This window comes from Populus euphratica, unplaced genomic scaffold (genome assembly GCF_000495115.2).
Source record: "Populus euphratica unplaced genomic scaffold, PopEup_1.0 scaffold295.1, whole genome shotgun sequence".
Taxonomy (NCBI): domain Eukaryota; kingdom Viridiplantae; phylum Streptophyta; class Magnoliopsida; order Malpighiales; family Salicaceae; genus Populus; species Populus euphratica.
This window is the reverse complement of record NW_011500173.1, coordinates 84,550-103,912: the sequence shown is the minus strand read 5'-3', so window position 1 is coordinate 103,912 and position 19,363 is coordinate 84,550. Positions and strand designations below refer to the sequence as shown.

Genomic DNA, 19,363 nt, shown 5'->3' with positions numbered 1-19,363 from the left:
GTCTTTTTTACTCAACATTCCTCCTAACCCTAAAATACAATCATTAGTCTCTAGCACAAACACTTTATGAAAAATCAATAAGGCCAATATTATAGACTCACATAAGGCCATTTTAAGTTGCTTAAATATTGCTTAAGTTTCATTCCATCTGAAATTGTTTTCTTTAATAAATTAGTCAATGGTTTACTGAATATGTTAAAATCTTTAATGAATTTCCTGTAATATCTAGCTAGACTAAAAATATTTCTCAACTCCACAAAATTACTCCAAGTCCTCATATCTTTAGTTTTTTAAAAATCAGTTTCTAAAATTTTTGCAAAGATAATATGTCATGGATGTCTCACTTTCTTTTTATAAAATGAGTATTTAGATTCCTTTACAAATAGTTGATTGTGTATTAGTGTTTCTAAGATAGTTTTTAAATGAATGATGTGAAATTCCATTATGGAACTATATATCAATATGTCATCAAAAAAATATTAACATAAATCTTCTCAAATAACGCTTTAGTATATTTTTCATCAAAGCTTGAAATGTGGCTAAAGTATTAGTCAAGCCAAAAAAAACCTTGAATTTATAATGTCTTTAATAAGTCTTGAAGGCTATTTCTTTCACATCTTTTGTATTCATCTTTAATAATGTAACCTCATCTCAAATCTAGTTTTGAAAAGTATCTGGATCCATTAATTTTATCCAACAACTTATTTATAAGAGGGATTGAAAATTTATTTTTAAATATAAGATTATTCAATTAATTGCCTGTAATCTACATAAAAGCCCTATATATTATTTTTCTACTTTATCAAGAGAACTAAAGATGCAAAGGGGTTGAAACTATGTTGAATAACTTTATTTTCCAACATCTCTTTTACCAACTTTTTTTTATTTCATTTTTATGAATAAAATAGTTTTTACATGGTCTAATATTTACTATTTATCACTTAGGATAAAAGGGATTTGATGATCAAGTTTCTTTTTGGAGGTAAGCATTGTGGCTCAGCAAATAGAAGCTGAGATTCTTTTAATAATATTTTCACTTCGTATTGCTTTTCTTCTTATTAAATTCTTCTAAGGCTGTTAAAGAAAATAATTAACTCACAAAACTAAATATTGTTTCATTCAAATTCTTATGGAGCTTTGTTGCCACCATCATTTGCAGTTTAGCTTTTTCAACCATTTCTTTTAACTCAACAATTTTTTCTTCTCTCTTAAAAGAAATCTTTCTTTTGATAAAGTTAAACATAATAGCAAAATACTTTTAGCAATATCATATCACATCTTTCAAGCTTCAGCAATCCTAGATCAGTTTGAAACTAATATCCTTTCATTAAATATGAGAGTTTTGAACATTATACATTACACTTCAACATATTTTTTTTTTTTGCTACTTTGACAACCAATGTAATAGTTATTTCCTTCATTGCCTTAATCTTTTTAATAGTACATTCATCAATGAAGTTATGGATACTTCTATTAACAACCAAGATCACTAATGTTTTTTCAACACCACTTCCTCTAATCCTGATTGTGTTATAGGTATAACTTTCTACCAATACATTCAATGATAGGCCATATTCTTCAATGTCTTCAGAATCTATCTTATTATTTCTACCTTTTATTTCTTTTACAAAGTTATCCTCTTATTTCTTATCTTTTTCTTTCTTTCTTTCTTTCTTTTATCAAATGTATACTTTTATTTTGATATAAATAACCAGGATTGTACCTTTTTGCATACTTATAACATTGCCTCGATAGTCTTTTTTGTTTATAAACAAATTCTTAAGGTTGTTTTGAACCTTGTATTGTATAATTCTTAACTGGATTGTAAGACTTTGATGATGGATTATTTATCCATCTATTAGTATTGACTGGAACCATTGATCTTGTGGCCATCTTTTTCCTCTTGACTGTAATAAATTTTGATTCTTCCTACCATTTGGATTGTTCAAATGACTGCATTAATATGACTGGCTTTAAAATTTTCAACATACGCTTCACATCTTCTTTAAATCCATCGATGAAGCTTGAAATATAATACATTAAAGATTTAAGTTCTTCAAACTTTTTAATGTATTATTTTATTCCTTTTTACTATGTCAATTTATTAACTTCTTCTACCATATCTTATTTGTTGCCAAATCTTATACAAATTCCTTTTCTACAAGCATCCTAACTAGCCATATCTTTGTTGCTTTGAATGTATTCTTCAAATCATACCTCAGCTTTTCCTTCTAAGTATAGAGGTTATCTCAACTCATTGGCCAACTAGAATAAAGTATAACTTGAAGTGTTTTTTGCATTTTCTAATCTAACTTTAAGGGTTTCTCTATATATATTTGTTATCTCTGTCCTGGATAGAGCAACATTATAACCAAGTTCATGTCTTTCATAAAATTTCACCTTCTTTATTCTTGTATGTGTTATTTTATTATGGTAGAATTTCATTGGGAAATGGATTGTTTCTTACATTGAGGAATGGACTATATCTGCCTTATTTTTAGCTTCTTAATTGTTAGCTATTATTGAATCCAACCTAGAAGTGAATTGTTCGTTTTCATGTTTTGTTCTTCCCATTGCCTTTGATTATGCATAAATTTATCATTCTTGCCTTATAATTGTTTTTGAAATTCATCATATATTCTTTGTATTTGTTCAAAATAATTTTTGTTGTTTTCAACCATGTTTAATAGTAATGACTGGATCTTTGAGGATTTGATACCAATTTGTTAAGAACTAATCTTAACAAAAATGTCAAAATAAGTACAATTGAGAATTAAAAGAGAAAAGATTATTATGAAATTACAAAATTACAAGATTTTCTTGATTGATATTTCTTGAATTAAATGTTACTGAATTCTTGATTTATATACATTGGATTTCCCTCTCCCTAATTAACTAACAAAATCAACTATTAATTGCCACTAATTTTTTATTTATCAAACAAGATTCATGTGTCAATTCTAATTATTTATTCAACAAGAACTTTTGCTTAAACTCCGTCCTTTTTGTTACTTCTATGACTGATATTCTATAATTATCTCATGTGTCATGCCTCCAATATTCTTCTTTTATTTCTTATTCTTATTGTAACATATTTACCTTAGATCTATATAGTATCTCACTCCTCTGTGTATAAAAGGGTAGAAATTGAAGCATAAGAAACTAATTAATCTAAAACATGAATTTTATTTAAAAAACTTGTTTCAAACTCAATAAATGTTTAATAGTGACATAGGTTTTGTTTTTAGTGTATTTCACTTGAAAAGAAATAAAATTAATATTTTTTTAATATTTTTTGATAGTTTTGATGTGCTTATATTAAAAAATAAAAAATTATTTTAATATATTTTTAAATTAAAAACTTATTTAACCACAGTACACACATGTAGAAACCAATGAAAATCTATATAATGATACCTGAGTTTAAAAAGAGAGAAAGGAATCATTCAAGGCATTCAACAAAAGAAAATGTAATTATGATCTTATTTGTTTGCTGAAAAGTATTTTTTTTTTAAAGTGAATTCCGAGAAAGTGAATTATTTTTTGATGTGTGATAGTGTAATGAAAAATAAATTGAAAAACACTTTTCAAAATTTAGTTGTGTCATGAAAAATGAGCTGAAAAAAACTTATTAATAGTTTATTTTTTTCAAGTTTATTAAAATAATGAGGGACAAATCTTATAAATTAAAAAGTTAAATAATAATGAAATTGAAAAAAAAAATAATTTCATAATTTATCTTAAATAAAATAAATAATAATCAAAATAATAAAGATCAAATCTAACAAATAAAAAAAATATAAAGATGAAGAAATTAAAACAATAATAAGTATCATTTCATAAATTATTTCAAATAAAATAAGTAATAATCAAAAGAATATGGATCAAATTTGATAGATAAAAAAATTCAATTAAAAAATGATAAAGAACAAGTAAATAACAATTATAAAAATAAGGACTAAAATTAATATAAAAATTAAATTCTAAGGGATTCAATTGAAAAAAAATCAAAACAAAATATATAACAATCAAAAGTTTGAGAATCAAATTTGATATAATTAGCAAATAATATGATATTTCTAAATTTTTCATAACTTTCAGAAAGTGTTTTTCACCCAAAATAAATAAAATTTTTGAAAGTGTTTTTCACCCAAAATAAATAAAAAAACATTTTTCTGAAAACCAAACCAAATTTATCTTTGACTGGAAAGTATTTTTCATTGACCAATTTTTCTAATGACAAACAAACATAAAAAAATTTAAAAAATGGTTTTCATAAAACCACCTTCTGTCGAACAAACAAAACTATATATATCAATAAATTATAATGTGATGAAATGTTTGTTTTTTGTTTTATTAAATTTCATAATTAAGTGTGAATTTTAATTAAAATATTTAAGTCTTATGAGAGGTAATTTATTTTTAAATTTTTGTAGAGAGAATTATTTTATTGATTTTTTTTCCTCTTTAGAATTTTTATTGATCACTTACCTGTAAAGCATTTGATTTATTAACTAAAAAATGACATGGCAACATGGAAAAAAATATCTTTTGTAAGAAATAAAATTAACTAAACTTGATAATTTAATATAAATTTGATGAATATCAATATGACATGATTTGGATACGTATATTTTTTTTATATTTATCTTACTCAATGACATTAATGGGTAAAGTATAATATCATCAAACTTGATCAAAGCCAACCAAAAACCTCACATGAAAAGCATCTATATACCCTGGTATTAACATAACGCGCGCAAGCATATATATATATATATAATAAAAAAAAATACTCATAAATACCCATTTTGTTTTAAAGGGCAAGCGCACATGTCCAAGTTGCAAGGCAAAACAAACAAGAGCATTAAAAAAATTGGATTTGAAATAGAATGATGATTACTTGTGTTAAAAGTGTTCATAAAAATTAGGACCCACCTGAAATCATTACAACTGGGGAAACTGCTAATTTGGAAAGGCATGCATTTGTGTTACTATAATAATACTATGTACAATCATGTCTTGGTGGTGGTGGCATAGGCAATAAGGCTTGTAGGAGCGGCCTAGACACCATTTTATTTTTTTAACCTAATGCCAAAATACAGCACAAGCCTGAAGCCCCACGTTGTTCCCTGAGAACAAAAGTCAACATCGAGTCAGAACATGCACATGAGAAGCATAAGCAGTAGGGGCCATTTTTTCATAATGGAGATGGGGCTCTTGAGCCTGAAATGGTCGCTTTAGAAGCTCCACCTTCACTCCTGCTAGAATGGAGGAACCACGAGACCAAGGATTTGAGGGCAAAAACAGACGTTAGTTACTGCTCCCCTCTTCTGTTCAGCATGGAGACAAATTATTCGAGGTTTCCAAGGACAGGAGGGAAAAACCAGAACTAGAGAGAGATAAAAACACAGCCAATTCAGCTTTAGATTTCTAAGAATCTGAACATTTCAATGTTTTTTTTATTATTATTATTATTATTTATCCCTTTTGTCATGGATAAAACCTAGCAGTCCACGGTCGATGAGCAGTTTGTGACAGGCAAAGTTGAAAGCGAAAACTGTGGCCAGTGGCCCCCTATAGCAAGGGGCCAGTTTTGAGGCCGAAAGGGAACTCGGACGCCTAAAAAAGTACGAAGGTTGGTACCACTCGGCCACAAGGCCGTTGGTGCATAAATTTCAAACAAGTTGTCATGGATTCTAAAAACAAGTAAGAAGCTAAGCCTTGGTGAGAAAGAAACAGCACTTCCATCTCGCTTTCACAGCATTATAAATAAATTAAAAAAAAAAAAAAAAACACCGCTGCTTTTTAACAAGCTCACCTTTTCTTTTTGACTAGTGAATTTGACAAGATTTCTTAATGGCATATCCCTCATAATCAAGGTATCATGGACACAATTTCAAGTACAGTGGGCACCCATAAGATCTGAAAACAGTAGTTCTCCACCTCATGACCAGATATTACATTTCACCTCGACAATCTAAAGAAACAGGGCAAAAGATTCCGGTTACATTTCAAGGATGAGGCCAGCAACATCTAGGCAGAAGTCAAGTTTTGTAATCAGAATTGTCTGCCTTTTATTCTGGTTTCTAATCTCCTCGGCTATCAGGAAAGCAGGAATTGTGAACAGATAGATATGGCGGAATATCCCCAGAAGAAAACAAATCAGAACACAGAAAGTAGAATTAGCTGATGCCAGAATAGGAGTTGTTGCCAGAATCGAAACTCTTGATAGAACCAAATGAACCTGTTACATCCTTAAATCTCATAAATCATGACAATCAATGTTAAATAACAGAAGGCAAAGCACCATGAAAACTATAATAATCATCAAATAAAAAAATAAAACTTCATTACAGTCATTATAGCATCCAGCTCTCGAAACTAATTTGCCCTCTCATCAAAGGATGCCTGGTAGAAATGGAACTGATGCTGTATGTTTACTTTCAACATTAGCTTGTTCTTCATGCATTTGCCCTCTCAACTGATGCTGTATGTTTACTTTCAACATTAGCTTGTTCTTCATGCATTTGCCCTCTCAACTGATGCTGTATGTTTACTTTCAACATTAGCTTGTTCTTCATGCATTTGCCCTCTCATCCCCGCCTCCTCCAGAGACATACGAGTTTCAACAGAAGAGTTGTCTTTAACTTTAAAAACAGCATCCACGACAACAATACTTCTAGCATCAGTGTCTCCATGCTCTTGCTCTTCCACAGGTAGCTTCTCCAGGTTCTAAGTTCTCGCAACTGAAAGCATATCTTTAACTATCATGCAGTTTGACTGGAATATGATCCACGAGTGCAATCGTCTCATTCTCAGACTCCTTGAGTTGTTCTCCACCTGAAACAATTTTTTGTCACAGATTTATCATCTTCATCCATCATAACTTCCAGGTTATTTGCAACTGAAGAGATATTTTCAACTTTTGTTTCATCAGCAGCAACGAGAAGAGGAATATAAGATATTTTCAACTTTTGTTTCATCAGCAGCAACGAGAAGAGGAATATAAGATATTTTCAACTTTTGTTTCATCAGCAGCAACGAGAAGAGGAATATAATCTACCATTGTAATCGAATCATCTCCCCGACTCTCCTAATTGTTCACTGCTTGAAACTTTTTCAGTCACTGGAATTTTTTTCTGAGTCTTTAACATCAATATCCATTATGTCTTCATTCAAAGAAACATTTTGTACATAAAACTGCATCAGAGGAGTTCTCAATCTGATGAGCAAGAACATTAGCATTCTCACACAAAGTATCTGTTCTAGCATTATCAGCACTAGTATTTGCCTCAACGTCCAGGGTAGATGTCTGACTCATCGCACTCGCATTAGATAACACAACATTTATTTGAGAACTAGGGATGCTTATTTGTGATTGCATATCATTCTTTTCATCTACTATTGAAGGAAGTATAACATCTGATATGTTTGGATTCTTTGATTCTACCTTGGTGGGGGTCCTCACATGGCCTCTAATTCCCTCATATTTGGTGAAAGGTCTCGTGTCATCATTTCCTCCTTCAAATGCTCCACTAGTTGCAAGTGGCGCCTAAGTTGCCTGAATATTAGCTAAACAATTGGCACCCATGCTGTTAAAAACATCGGAAAAATAATTGCTGTTGAAGGTATTTATGGATACTCTAGTGGTGGAAGAAAAAGACTTTCCCATATCATCCAGTTGTAAATCCCCTTCAACACTGAGATTGGATCCCATATAAGCCTGTTCACCGACGTAAGTTCCTTTGCGTCACATATTTTACCAGATGATATTTTGGTTCAATTCTGTTAGCTTCTTTGTGAAAGTGCTTTCTCCTTGAAGCATTCATTATAAGATCCCTACAAGACATTTGGAAAAGAGATAACTATGAGCTCACCATAATTAGGCTTTGCAATTGAGCTTTTTGCATGATTTTGTGCCTACAAGCTTTTGAAATTCATGATTTAGCTCGTTTCATATAAAGACCAAGCAAAGATGACAAATTTGCAACATCAAATCGCCCTCTAAATTCATTTACAGAAGAATCAGCACTTGTGGAAATGAGATTCTCTCCACGAGTCCATCGCACTAGTAACTGAAAGTTCAGAAAGAGTATAGCTCAAATGATTAGAGAAAACATGCTTCGACTTTTCAGCTAAAAACAAAAATAAATCGGCCTATAAGTATATAACAGGTTCATACCGATACCTGTAGGATGAATCACAACTATTTGTTCTTTATTTTATTTTTAAATAATCTTTTATTAAACAGCACTCAACGCGCATTGAATTCGAGAATCGATTTTGTACCTGTAGGGATCCCAACAGTCCCAAGTGATGCTTTCATTCTAAACAGCACTCAATGCACATTGAATTTGAAAGTCCATAAAACAGTGTTTCGCTTCTAGATGAGTAGAACATTAAACAATAAGATGAAAGTAGAGAGTGAATGGGGCTTAGACGCGTCAAGTTGACGAGAGCAACAATTGTAAATAATGTCTAGTCAAAACACCAAATATTCTATAACTCTAGTTGTTTACACATTTTCTTCAATGCAGACTCGATTCTGCAACAACATGAGATCCACGAATCTGGAGTTTCGTGATGGCATCTTTAAGCCCTTATATTTCTTATGCAGAGGTCAATTAGCAGCTGCTTCGCAGAACCATTCAATGAGTTATGGAGGATAATCATGTTAAATAATATTTATTTAGTTTTATTTATTAAATATAGAATAATATTTTCAGTTTAATTTATATATAATTACTTTGCATTCAAGTTAACTCTAAGCATTCATAGTAAACAAATCATAAAGAATTCTAGCCTTTTTTTATATTTGATTTTAATTATTTTAACAAATCAAACACTCAAAACATGATTAAAGGAACCTCTACCAGCCAGGCATACAGTTTGTATTTCAGATAACCTAAAACAATAGCATTTGAGGAAATCAACGTCAAAAGGCAAGTAATATATACTATTGCTACTGGTTTTCTTTGGAGTCATTTTTCTTGATAAATTGTAGGGTTAACCATTATTTAATTGCTAATAATGCCGTCCGTGTGTGTGTGGATGCATGAAAATAATCAACTTTTAGAGCTTTTGGAAGAATTGATATTTCTTTGTAATTTTAGTCTTCCTATCTAGTTTTGGAATCCCCAAGTTATTTGGATCTTTTATTAGTTGTATAAATTAGGGCTGCCTCTGATATTTTCAGACACATCGCATATCTTATCAATCAATTTCCATATTAGAGACTGTTACGATAATGATAGAGTGCAATGTTTTTTTTTTTTTTTTTGAATAAAAATACATTCTATTTGGGTATTGACAGAACTAGACCGCAGCAAGAGTACACAGACAATAGCAGTTCACATTTACCATGTCTTGAAGATTAAGCAAGCTTGATTATTAAAAGGCGATCCAAGCAGAAATTTGAAAAAGCTCTCATGTTTTAGCATCATTCGTCCTCGTGGTTTTTAGCTAAATTGCCTTTGAACACTCATTCTTGCATGCTAATGATTCCTATTTCAACTCTGAGGAGGCACAGCAACACACATGTATCAACGTGAATGTTTGTTCCAGCTAATCGATTTTTCTACCCATCACAGAAATGCTGGTTTGTTTTCTGGAAGCTCACAATTTACAAGGACCAAACAGGCACCAACAATTTTCATGATATGATTTATACATGGTGCAGGCTGATGATTAAGTCCATAAAATTCAAACTCTGTGTTCCAAGACGAGTTTCATCTATCACTTGTTCTGATATCAGAAGAGGTTGATGGGATCCCCTTTCTTATGCTCCCATGTCCCGGAAGGTATCAGAGGCATGCACAGGTTTCCTCAGGCTGGACAGAGATTGGCCCTACACCTCCGAATATAAGAACTAAACCCAAAAAACTTCCCAAAAGGAAGAATGAGAGACTCTATTAGAACTAGTTGTCTGAGGTTAAACCGCACTTGCAACAACAATCATTGCCAAGGACATTTAAGCTTGGAGGCCCAAATCATACTAGCATCATGACAGCTCAACGATGAGTCCAGACTCATTTGTACTGGAGAATAGGATTTCTTCAATAGGGTTATTTTTCCCCAGTAACGGTGATGGTGTTCTATAAAAGAAACGCCGAGAATTGCAAAAAAATTTGTGTCGAACTTGTCAAGTGGGGAGAGGGGGTAATGTGATTGGCATGCCATTACATCAAAGCATTACATATTTGTAAGATACATGTGTTGCAAAGTAATTCATCGTAAACACGCATCGCATGTCATTCACAAACAAGAAATGAGACGGATTCTTGGATTTCTTCCCATAAATTTGACTTCACTTATCACCATGGCTCGTTACCAAAATGATTCCAAACTTTAATGCCTTAAGCAAACCGCAGAGCATTGAACAGTCCCAAAACTCACCTTCGCTTCGCACTGGGTATCGTTTGCCTCCTCACTTAGAAAATCAGCAATAAGATCAGCGTATGTAATTCCGAAATAAACTCCATGCTGATTATGAATACCAAAAGAAAAGATTAAAAAAAGCCCATCAGGCAAAACCACCAACAGAAAGAAATAAATTAAAAAGAAAAAATGAGAAAGCTATTGAACAGCAAACAAACCTCTATCGCAGCGTTAACCATAGGCAGCTTTTCAAAACAGGATTCCCAGCGTTAAGCGCCCGGACCTGAGAAGGCAATGGAAGGAGCCACGTGGAGTGGAGTAAAGAGAGAGAAGAGAGTGGGATTGAGCAACTGTCGTGGTCAGACATGACGTCGCCTTCTTAGATGCAGCGGTTGTATGCGATGCCACTGTATAAGAGGTAGTGTCATGGGGCATCTTAAGGTCGAAGAATCAATCCCCTTTTTCATATTAATGATGATTTTTTTTTTCAAATTTCTTTTTTGCATTTGATTACGGGGACGAAGACAATAAAAATAAAAGAAACGTGTCCATGAATTTTATTTTATTTTTTCTATTTCTAAACATAGAAGACGAAACATTTGATTTGCTAGTGCCAGGCATGCAACCCTTCATGGGTGTGTTTAAACGTGTTTCTTCGGCATACTAAGATGAAAGATCTGCAAGTTGAATTCCAGAATAATCCATTGTTCTAAAAAAAGTAGTCGATACAATTCTGCCTAATCGAAACCTAATTTAGTCCACGTCAACCCTTAATTGTACTAAAAAGTGAAGGGTTTAAGGTAATGGGCCAAGATTAGCAATCCAACTGAAGATCCATCAAACCAACCACGATCCTTTCCGAGAGCTCGCTTACTCTGCCTTGTGCTTTGAATGTCTGGTTGAATTAGACTGTCGCAACCCTCGTGTACATCTCCCAACAAACTTGAGAACCTCGTCGATTAGAATGACCGGGAAAGCCACAGCCAGTACCAAAAGCCATTCGTTAAAGCTGAGCGGAACAATCCCAAATACTTGAGCTAGGAAAGGTACGTAAAGGATTAGAGCGTGCAAGCCGAATGAAATAGACATGGCTAAAAGGAGCCATGGATTGACCCATGGGGGCATTCTCAAGAGGCTGCAGTCTTCAGAGAGGGCGTTGAGGGAATTGAACATCTCAATAGCAACCAATACGGAAAGCGAGAGAGTTGATGCCTTGATTTTTCCAGATCGGAAGTATTCACATGGATTTGCATCGAAGCTGAACACTTGCGACCCAGCTGTGAATGGTGACACGGAAAAATTCTTCCAAGATTCACACTGGCCCCAGTTTGCGAGCTGAGAATAGGTGACAAGACTATGGCCATCTCCACTAAGGTCAATACCCATGAATGTGTGATGTGTGTACCATATGATAAATACACCAACTGTTGCAATCCCAACATAGAGTCCAATCACCTACACATCAAGGACACGTTAAGGTTAACGAGTTCCCCAGCATTAGAGCTAACTAAAGGGCAAGAATAGAAAAGTTTTCTGATTGTGGAGAGAAGAAAAGCTCTGATTGCGGGAAAAGTAGTTTCTGTACCAGGTAACGGAATAAGATCCAGGTATTAATTAAGGAGTCATCGCTCCTTCTAGGAGGCTTTTTCATTACATCTCCGTCTGGGGGATTGAACCCTAACGCTGTTGCCGGAGGCCCATCAGTGACCAAATTAACCCAGAGAAGCTGAACGGGGATCATTCCTTCTGGAATACCCAAAGCAGCGGTAAAAAATATAGAGGCAACCTCACCAATATTTGAGGAGATCATGTACCTGTATTTATGATTGGGGGACAAAACGGGGGATTGAAAAAAAAAAAAAGAAGTTAACTTGCAGTAATAAAGATAAAAGGTTACTTTGTGGTTATAAAGAAAAGGAGTTGATTCAAATAGAATAAACTTAAAATTCAAGAATAGGAGGAAGATTGTTAATGAAGATCTTCAAGTCAGAAATCAAGGTTCTCTAGCATTTTCAATGCAAGAGATTGAGGTTGTATGACAAGCACAAGTTACTTATGACGCAAATTGTGACATGATGAGAATACAAATCTCAGATTATCATTTCATACAAAGAGATGTATATTTAACAAATGACAAATGCATGCACAATGCATTGGCACACATCAGAATATGCACACATGACTAGCAGCACATGCACAAAAAAGCTGTATCCTATTAGGTTTGAATTAATCAGAGCCTAAAAATCAACCCCAGAAACTTCCCGCCTCCACTTTAGCTTGTCACAATACACGGTGCACATTTATACTCTCTCTCTCACCGCCGACCATGTTTTTTCATTTTATTACCCACTTTCCTAGCTTTTCATCGTTGCTCCTCTCTCCACAGCTCTCCATCCCTCCCTTAAAATAAAGTGGATCACCCATTTGCACGTTCTAGATCATGCATATGACAATACAGCATGTGGAAGGCATGTTTTTTGCTACTTCAATATCAATTACAAGAAAATGAAGCAGACAAAAAGAAACAAATTAATTGTATATGTGTGTGATTTTCATAGAAGGGTATTTTTTTTTGTAAAATCCAGCTTTTCAGGAAATTTTCTAGGTCTATGCTTTAACTTTATGTTGAAGTGTCTTAATAATCCTTAATAACGTAGGTATAGATAGAAAAAAGCAGTGCCTCTTATATAGGAATCCAAGTCCTTCCTGAACCTACTAGGAACTCTATACAAAAGCTCAGAGTCTTCAATAGAGAATCAGAGTTTATGTATAAAATTTTCCACCTATATGCTATGCAATTGTCTGATACAATAGACTCATATGGACGCCAGGTTTGAGGCTTATGTTTTCCACCTTCAAAATCTCCTAGAAATCAGGGTCACATCTATCTATAGATTCCAGCAAACAAAACCCCCATATTTAACCATCAAAGTCTAACATAAAACCCTTCAAAATACTGTTCACAGCCCCTTAGCAGAAAAATATGCTATTATGTTATAGACCACACTGATGTAAATTTGCCTAAAAAGAAAAATCTCAAACCTGATAAAAGCCTTCATGTTGTTGTAAATGGACCTGCCTTCACCGACAGCAGCAACAATAGTGCTAAAATTATCATCCGCTAACACCATGTCAGAGGCTTCCTTGGCAACCTGAAAATGTGTAGTTGGCATGAAAAAATTTAATAGATAAATGGAACAGCTAATGTAGGTAAATAAAATGCAATTTGAGTGTCATGGACTTCATGAAGTCAACTAAAATGGCCTAGCCACGTGATATATGATTACACACTTGCAGAGCAACCATAAACGAGAACAAAACATGAGATTTAATTACAGCATGAGAAGTTGGCCAATATACTTTCACATACCCATAGATGTTCGTTAACTAATAGAGTCCACATAATGTATATCCCCAAATTATGATAAACTGACCTCTGTCCCAGCAATACCCATTGCTATGCCAATATCAGCCAACTTTAAGGCAGGTGCATCATTTACTCCATCTCCAGTCATAGCAACAACCTCACCATCGTCTTTAAGCACCCTTACTATTTCTTGCTTATGCCTTGGTTCAGCCCTGGAGATCAACAACCCTCCACTTTGTCTTAAATGAGTTTTTTTATCACGATGGTCCATAAACTCTTTGCCAGTCAAGCTTTGAGAACTGATATCATCATAAGGTCCAAAAACACCTATTTCACGACAAATGGCTTCTGCTGTATGCTTGTTGTCTCCTGTAATGACCATGACACGGATTCCAGCTGCCCTGCAGTCCTCAATGGCTTGACGAACTTCTTTCCGAGGAGGATCCTTGAACAATTTGAAATCGAATAATGAATTTTAATTATGATTGTGAAAAAAACAAAACAGACCAGAAAACAAAAGATTGTTGTGCCAACTCACCCTAAGCCCAACCAAACCAACAAAAGTGAGATTGCTCTCGATTGAAGAATAATTACGCGGCTCAAGTAAGAGCTGATGAGCTGGGTGGTCTTCATCACCATTATATGTTTCAAACTCTGAAAGGTCCTCTTTGTATGCAAAACCTAGACAACGTAATGCACTTGTTGACATTTCATGAAGGCTTTGTGAGATAAGATCCTTGGAATACCGATCCAACGCTACAACAGAGCCATCAAGCAACTGAATAGATGTGCTTCTATCCAATAAGTTCTCTACTGCACCCTGCAACATTTGTGCAGAGCCTTAACCTCAAATCCCCATACACACAACAAACTAAAACGACAAATGAAGAAGGCACACAGAAGCTTAAAATAACTTGTAGTTATCCATGTAAAACTTCAACTAGAAAGCCCAAAAGCAGCAACAAAATTAAAGGGGGAACATCATATTTAGAAAATTTCACAAACCCAAGACATTCAACCCAGACCATATTTTGTGGGTAACAATTTTCCGGTGAAAAAGAAAAATTAACAGACAACTCAGCAGATTGCTAGATAAATTCAATTATTTATTACTTAAAATGTTATTCTGGGAAAAGAATCACCAAAAAAAGGAAGTTCCTAAGATTAAAAGAAATTATAGTTTATTTTTGGTTCTTGCAGTAGATGTCCATCAACTCATTTCTAACGAGCAATTTTCAATTAAAAGACCAAAACATACAAAAGTACCCTTTGATCATGTTTGTTCCTACTCTTTCAAATAATTGGAAAATTTTGCATAGCATCTGACCCAAGTAATAAACAAACCTAATTTCTGATTACTTATTTTGACTATCATATCTTTTCTTCCTTGTTCATGATCCACATCACCAGCTATAGTTCATATTAGCTGCAAAGAACAAAACAATTTAACTGTAAAAGTCTGAGCTACAAGACAAACATAGGGAAGAACAAACCTTCACTAGCAATGATTTTTTGTGGGAGATGGAATTCACAATAACCCCCATGGATTTTCTATCACGGTCAAACTCAAGAGTTGCAATCCGCTGATCCATTTTATTCCAAAGTTGGCAGCAAGCTTATATGGCGCAAGAACATAGGACCCAAATAGACCAAAAAGGTACATGTCAGAGCTACTAAAAAAATAGTGAAGAGAAATTAAACAAGATAAAGTAATATACCTAGAACATTCCCACAACCTAAAGATGATTCATTGTGACGCCCTCCAGGAAATCCCATTTTTTCAACCATAACCTGGCATGGGAAAGAACAAAAAAAATCAGTAAGGAATCCATATCCCATAAACCTTGCATACTAAGTCCTTTAACTTTTAATCATGAAGCAAATTCATATGTTTCACAGATAGAAAAGCTCAGCCCTGAATGGAAGACATGTGTAAAGTTGCGAGAAAATGCACATGACAAGTGGTGCATACAAAACCATGAACACGCACACCAACAGAAAGATAGATTATAGGGACAACATCCAATTTAAAAATCGCAAATCCAATTTTTGAAGGTGATTTTACCTTCAAGGCAGCCTCCGTGGGCATTCCACCAGCAACATAATGATTCCCAGATTGCTCCACGTCAGCATCATTGCAAACAGCAGCAATCTTAGCAATCATTTGAAGGTTAGAATCCATTCGACCCACAGGCCAATCTTCTATTTTTCCATCAAAAGGGCTATAGGTAGTCCCTTCAACGTTGAAGGCTCTCAGAGTGCCAACCCTAGAACCCATAGCCACAAGCTTTGATACGGCCATCTGATTAGTAGTTAGAGTACCAGTTTTATCAGAACAAATGACAGTTGTGCAACCAAGAGTCTCAACACTAGGCAGTTTTCTAACAAGTGCATTCTTTTGAGCCATCTTTCGAGTTCCAAGTGCCAAACATGTAGTGATGACTGCTGGCAACCCTTCTGGTATAGCAGCCACTGCCAATGCGACAGCAATCTCAAAGTAATACGTGCACTTCTCAAATGAGAATTTAAAATTCTTTGGCCAACCATCAACATATTCCCAAGTGAGGAAGTACTTCACATTAATAAGCCAAACTACGGCACAAATAATTCCAATTAACATTGTTAGAACTTCTCCAAACTCATTTAATTTTTTCTTCAATGGGGTATCTTCCTCATTCTGTGCGGCTTCATGAATCTGGGAATGCACCTTCCCGATCTCAGTATTCATTCCGGTCGCCACAACTAAGCATATACAGTTCCCATTCACTACTGTTGTCCCTGCAAAAACCATACATTTTTTCCCTTGAATATCAGTATTTTCTGCAACAGGCTTAACAGTCTTGCTCACCGCCTCACTCTCTCCTGTCAACGACCCTTGCTCAACCCTAAGAGTGGAACTAATCAAATGCAAAACCCGCATATCTGCAGGCACCTTATCACCCACTCTCAGCTCCACAATATCCCCCGGGACAAGTTCCTTCGCAGGCAAGCTGGAGAGTTTCTTTGCATCTCTTATAACAGTGGCATGCTCTGATTGAATTTCCTTCAAAGCCTCCAATGCTTTCTCCGCGTTACTTTCCTGCCAGACCCCAACAATCGCATTGACAATCAAGATCAAGAAAATCACCAACGGCTCCACGAACGCAGTTATCTCCATCTCTCCCCCTTCATCCCCATCATACCAAGCCAATACAAAAGATATAACCGCGGCAGCTAGCAAAATTCTAACTAAAGTGTCATTAAATTGATCCAATATCAGTTTAAAAATCGAAACACCCTCATGTTTCTCCAATTCATTGTACCCATAGATCTTTCTCCTCTTCTCAACATCCGCATCCGACAACCCAACTTCACGATTTACTTCGTACTTCTCTTCACATTCCTTGACATCCTTAGCCCAAGCAGGGAAGGTATCTTTATCCTTTTTTCGTGATTCGATACCATTCTCTTCCTTTTTACCATGATCTTCCCCTCCTTTACCCATCGAGAAATATCAATTAAGAAAACCCAAATCTTTCTGAAACTCAATCAATTATACCCGTTGACCTGAAATTGATAATCACTAGGAAAAACTTAGAAAACAAAAAATTAAAATGGTACAGGAAACTAAAACTGAGGAATCCAAGCAAATTATTTCAACAAAAGACCAAAAAAACAGAAGAAAGAAATCTGTTCTATGAGAGAAACAAACAAAAATGATCTTAAAAAGTCAATAAAAATGGAGGAGGGTCTGAGACATACCGGAAAGAGAATCGGCGGCCACTAGCAGTACTAATATCCCTCCCACTCTCTAATCGTTATTCCAGTATTTATATAGAATTATTACTCAGCATTTAGATACGTGAATGCGAGTATAAGCTATAAAGAAGAGAGCTATTCAATCGCTCGGATCCTCACTGTCTCTCTCCCCTCCCTTTACCTTTTCTTTTAATTTGTTGATAATATCAACGCTGCCCTTTGTGTTTGATTAAATTAGTCTTCCGGTCCCTATATTTAAGACTAGTTATAACTTAGTCATCTATTTTTTAAAACCATATGATGTAGTCTCTTACCTCTCATTGAGTGGTGACCATCATATTGTAAGAACGTTTATCATTTTTTTTGTATATTCCATTTTGAATAAAAATGAAAAAAATCTCTGTCTCGATGGAGGTAAGCATAGAAGCCTTTTAACTCAAATGCTTCGTGTTTTAATTTAATTTATTTATTTATTTTATTTTTCTATTTTTTATATTTAACCACGTGTCATTATTATTAGATAGTATCCATGACAAAATTCAATGTTATGTGGAATCTCAGAACCTATTCCCAGCTCTATGAAAAAACAATTAATTAAAATTAGTGAGAAAGACCAAGTTACAACTGGATTCAAAATACAGGGACTGAAAAACAGTATAAGCATCTGTGTTTTAAGACGTTGAAAGTAGCAGGTTCCACATGTGCTGAGCCAGTTGGATGAGGCCACGTCTCAAAAGCGGAGGATATGGGCCCCGTTCTGCTGGATTGCTTTCCAAACTTGGCGTGCCACTAGAAGTTTCGTGTGGGAAGGAAATTTACGAGTTAATTAATGAGGATTATGAGTTAGTTTGTTAAACTTTATTTATTTATTGCGTACGAAATTTCCTTGTCCTTGCCTTGATGATAAAAAAATTCATGTTGTCACTCCAAACCGTAAGGATCGAACCGGGGGGGCGCTTTTCCCCGTGGATGGATATTCCAGGCTCACGCACGACGACCAAGGGTTAGCCATTAAATATGCTGGGAAGGGGCCCATGAGGCTGGAGTGGTGGGGCTGCGATTGGACGGCGATCGCAGGGCCACGTGTGGCTTCCATTTAAGGTAGCCTGATTTACTGCATCGCAGGGGGAATTGTGCTGCAGAATATGCCCTCATGGATTATTTACTGTCGGCTGCTTACTCAGCCAAGCGCGCGATCTTGCAGGCTAAACAGACCTTACCCCTTTTTTTTAACACTTTTTATTAAACTTTTTTAGATTTACTGTGGATGTTTTAGAGAAATTAAATTTGTATTACCCTGATGAAAAATCAATTAAGTTTTTGTACAAAGTGCAATTTATGGGAAAACATGGAATCATGTTTTAGAGAAATTAAATTTGTATTACCATGATGAAAAATCAATTAAGTTCTTGTACAAAGTGCCAATATATGGGAAAACATAGAATCTAAGTGAGTTATTTTTTAAAGAATTTTGTATTTTAAAATATATTAAAATAATATTTTTTATTTTATAAAAATTATTTTTGATATAGGTACATCAAAATAATCTTAAAATATTAAAAAATATTAATTTTAAATAAAAAACATAAAAAAATTAAATTTTTTTCAAAATACAATAACAAAAGCATTCAAAGATACATTAAATGCAATGTTTTCCAGAAGTAGCTCTCCAAGAGTGAGTAGTTTGCTGCATCAATTACCTCACGTCTGGCATTTGCTAATCTACTGTAATCAAAGCCATCTATCTCTTCCTGCATTTAAACAGGACGTTCCTCCCTTGTGCTGAAAAAAATTGAGAATACAGTAATGATTATTGTTTAAAGTATTTTTTAAAATATTTTTAAAAAACATATAAAAAATTAATCTAAAATAAAAAAA

At 34.3% G+C, this 19,363-nt stretch overlaps 1 protein-coding gene and 1 long non-coding RNA gene across 2 annotated transcripts; one reads left to right on the top strand and one right to left on the bottom strand.

The window, feature by feature from the left end:
- The first annotated feature begins 6,205 nt into the window (after positions 1–6,205).
- Positions 6,206–6,949, top strand: LOC105111382 (uncharacterized). The gene is made up of 2 exons (XR_839601.1): positions 6,206–6,732; positions 6,866–6,949. It is a non-coding gene; the product is annotated as an uncharacterized LOC105111382 (long non-coding RNA).
- Positions 6,950–10,914: 3,965 nt separating this feature from the next.
- LOC105111381 (calcium-transporting ATPase 4, endoplasmic reticulum-type-like) lies at positions 10,915–17,677 on the bottom strand. Its single transcript, XM_011006709.1, has 9 exons — positions 17,489–17,677; positions 15,813–17,293; positions 15,466–15,538; positions 15,241–15,362; positions 14,286–14,567; positions 13,815–14,192; positions 13,423–13,532; positions 11,966–12,194; positions 10,915–11,835 (listed from the first exon to the last, which is right to left on the bottom strand). Exons 2-9 carry the CDS (start codon positions 17,229–17,231, stop codon positions 11,251–11,253), a joined length of 3,198 nt encoding a protein of 1,065 aa, XP_011005011.1. The 5' UTR covers positions 17,232–17,293; positions 17,489–17,677; the 3' UTR covers positions 10,915–11,250.
- Between the last annotated feature and the right edge of the window lie 1,686 nt (positions 17,678–19,363).

Bases quoted from the DNA above. Each gene is read 5' to 3' on its own strand.
- LOC105111381 (XM_011006709.1), bottom strand. From the start codon at position 17,231: ATGGGTAAAGGAGGGGAAGATCATGGTAAAAAGGAAGAGAATGGTATC. The intron at 15,363-15,465 runs GTATATTACTTT...GCGCCATATAAG, and splicing joins AGGTTGTGGGAATGTTCTAG to CTTGCTGCCAACTTTGGAAT. The intron at 14,568-15,240 runs GTTTGTTCTTCC...CAAATGTTGCAG, and splicing joins AAAAATCATTGCTAGTGAAG to GGTGCAGTAGAGAACTTATT.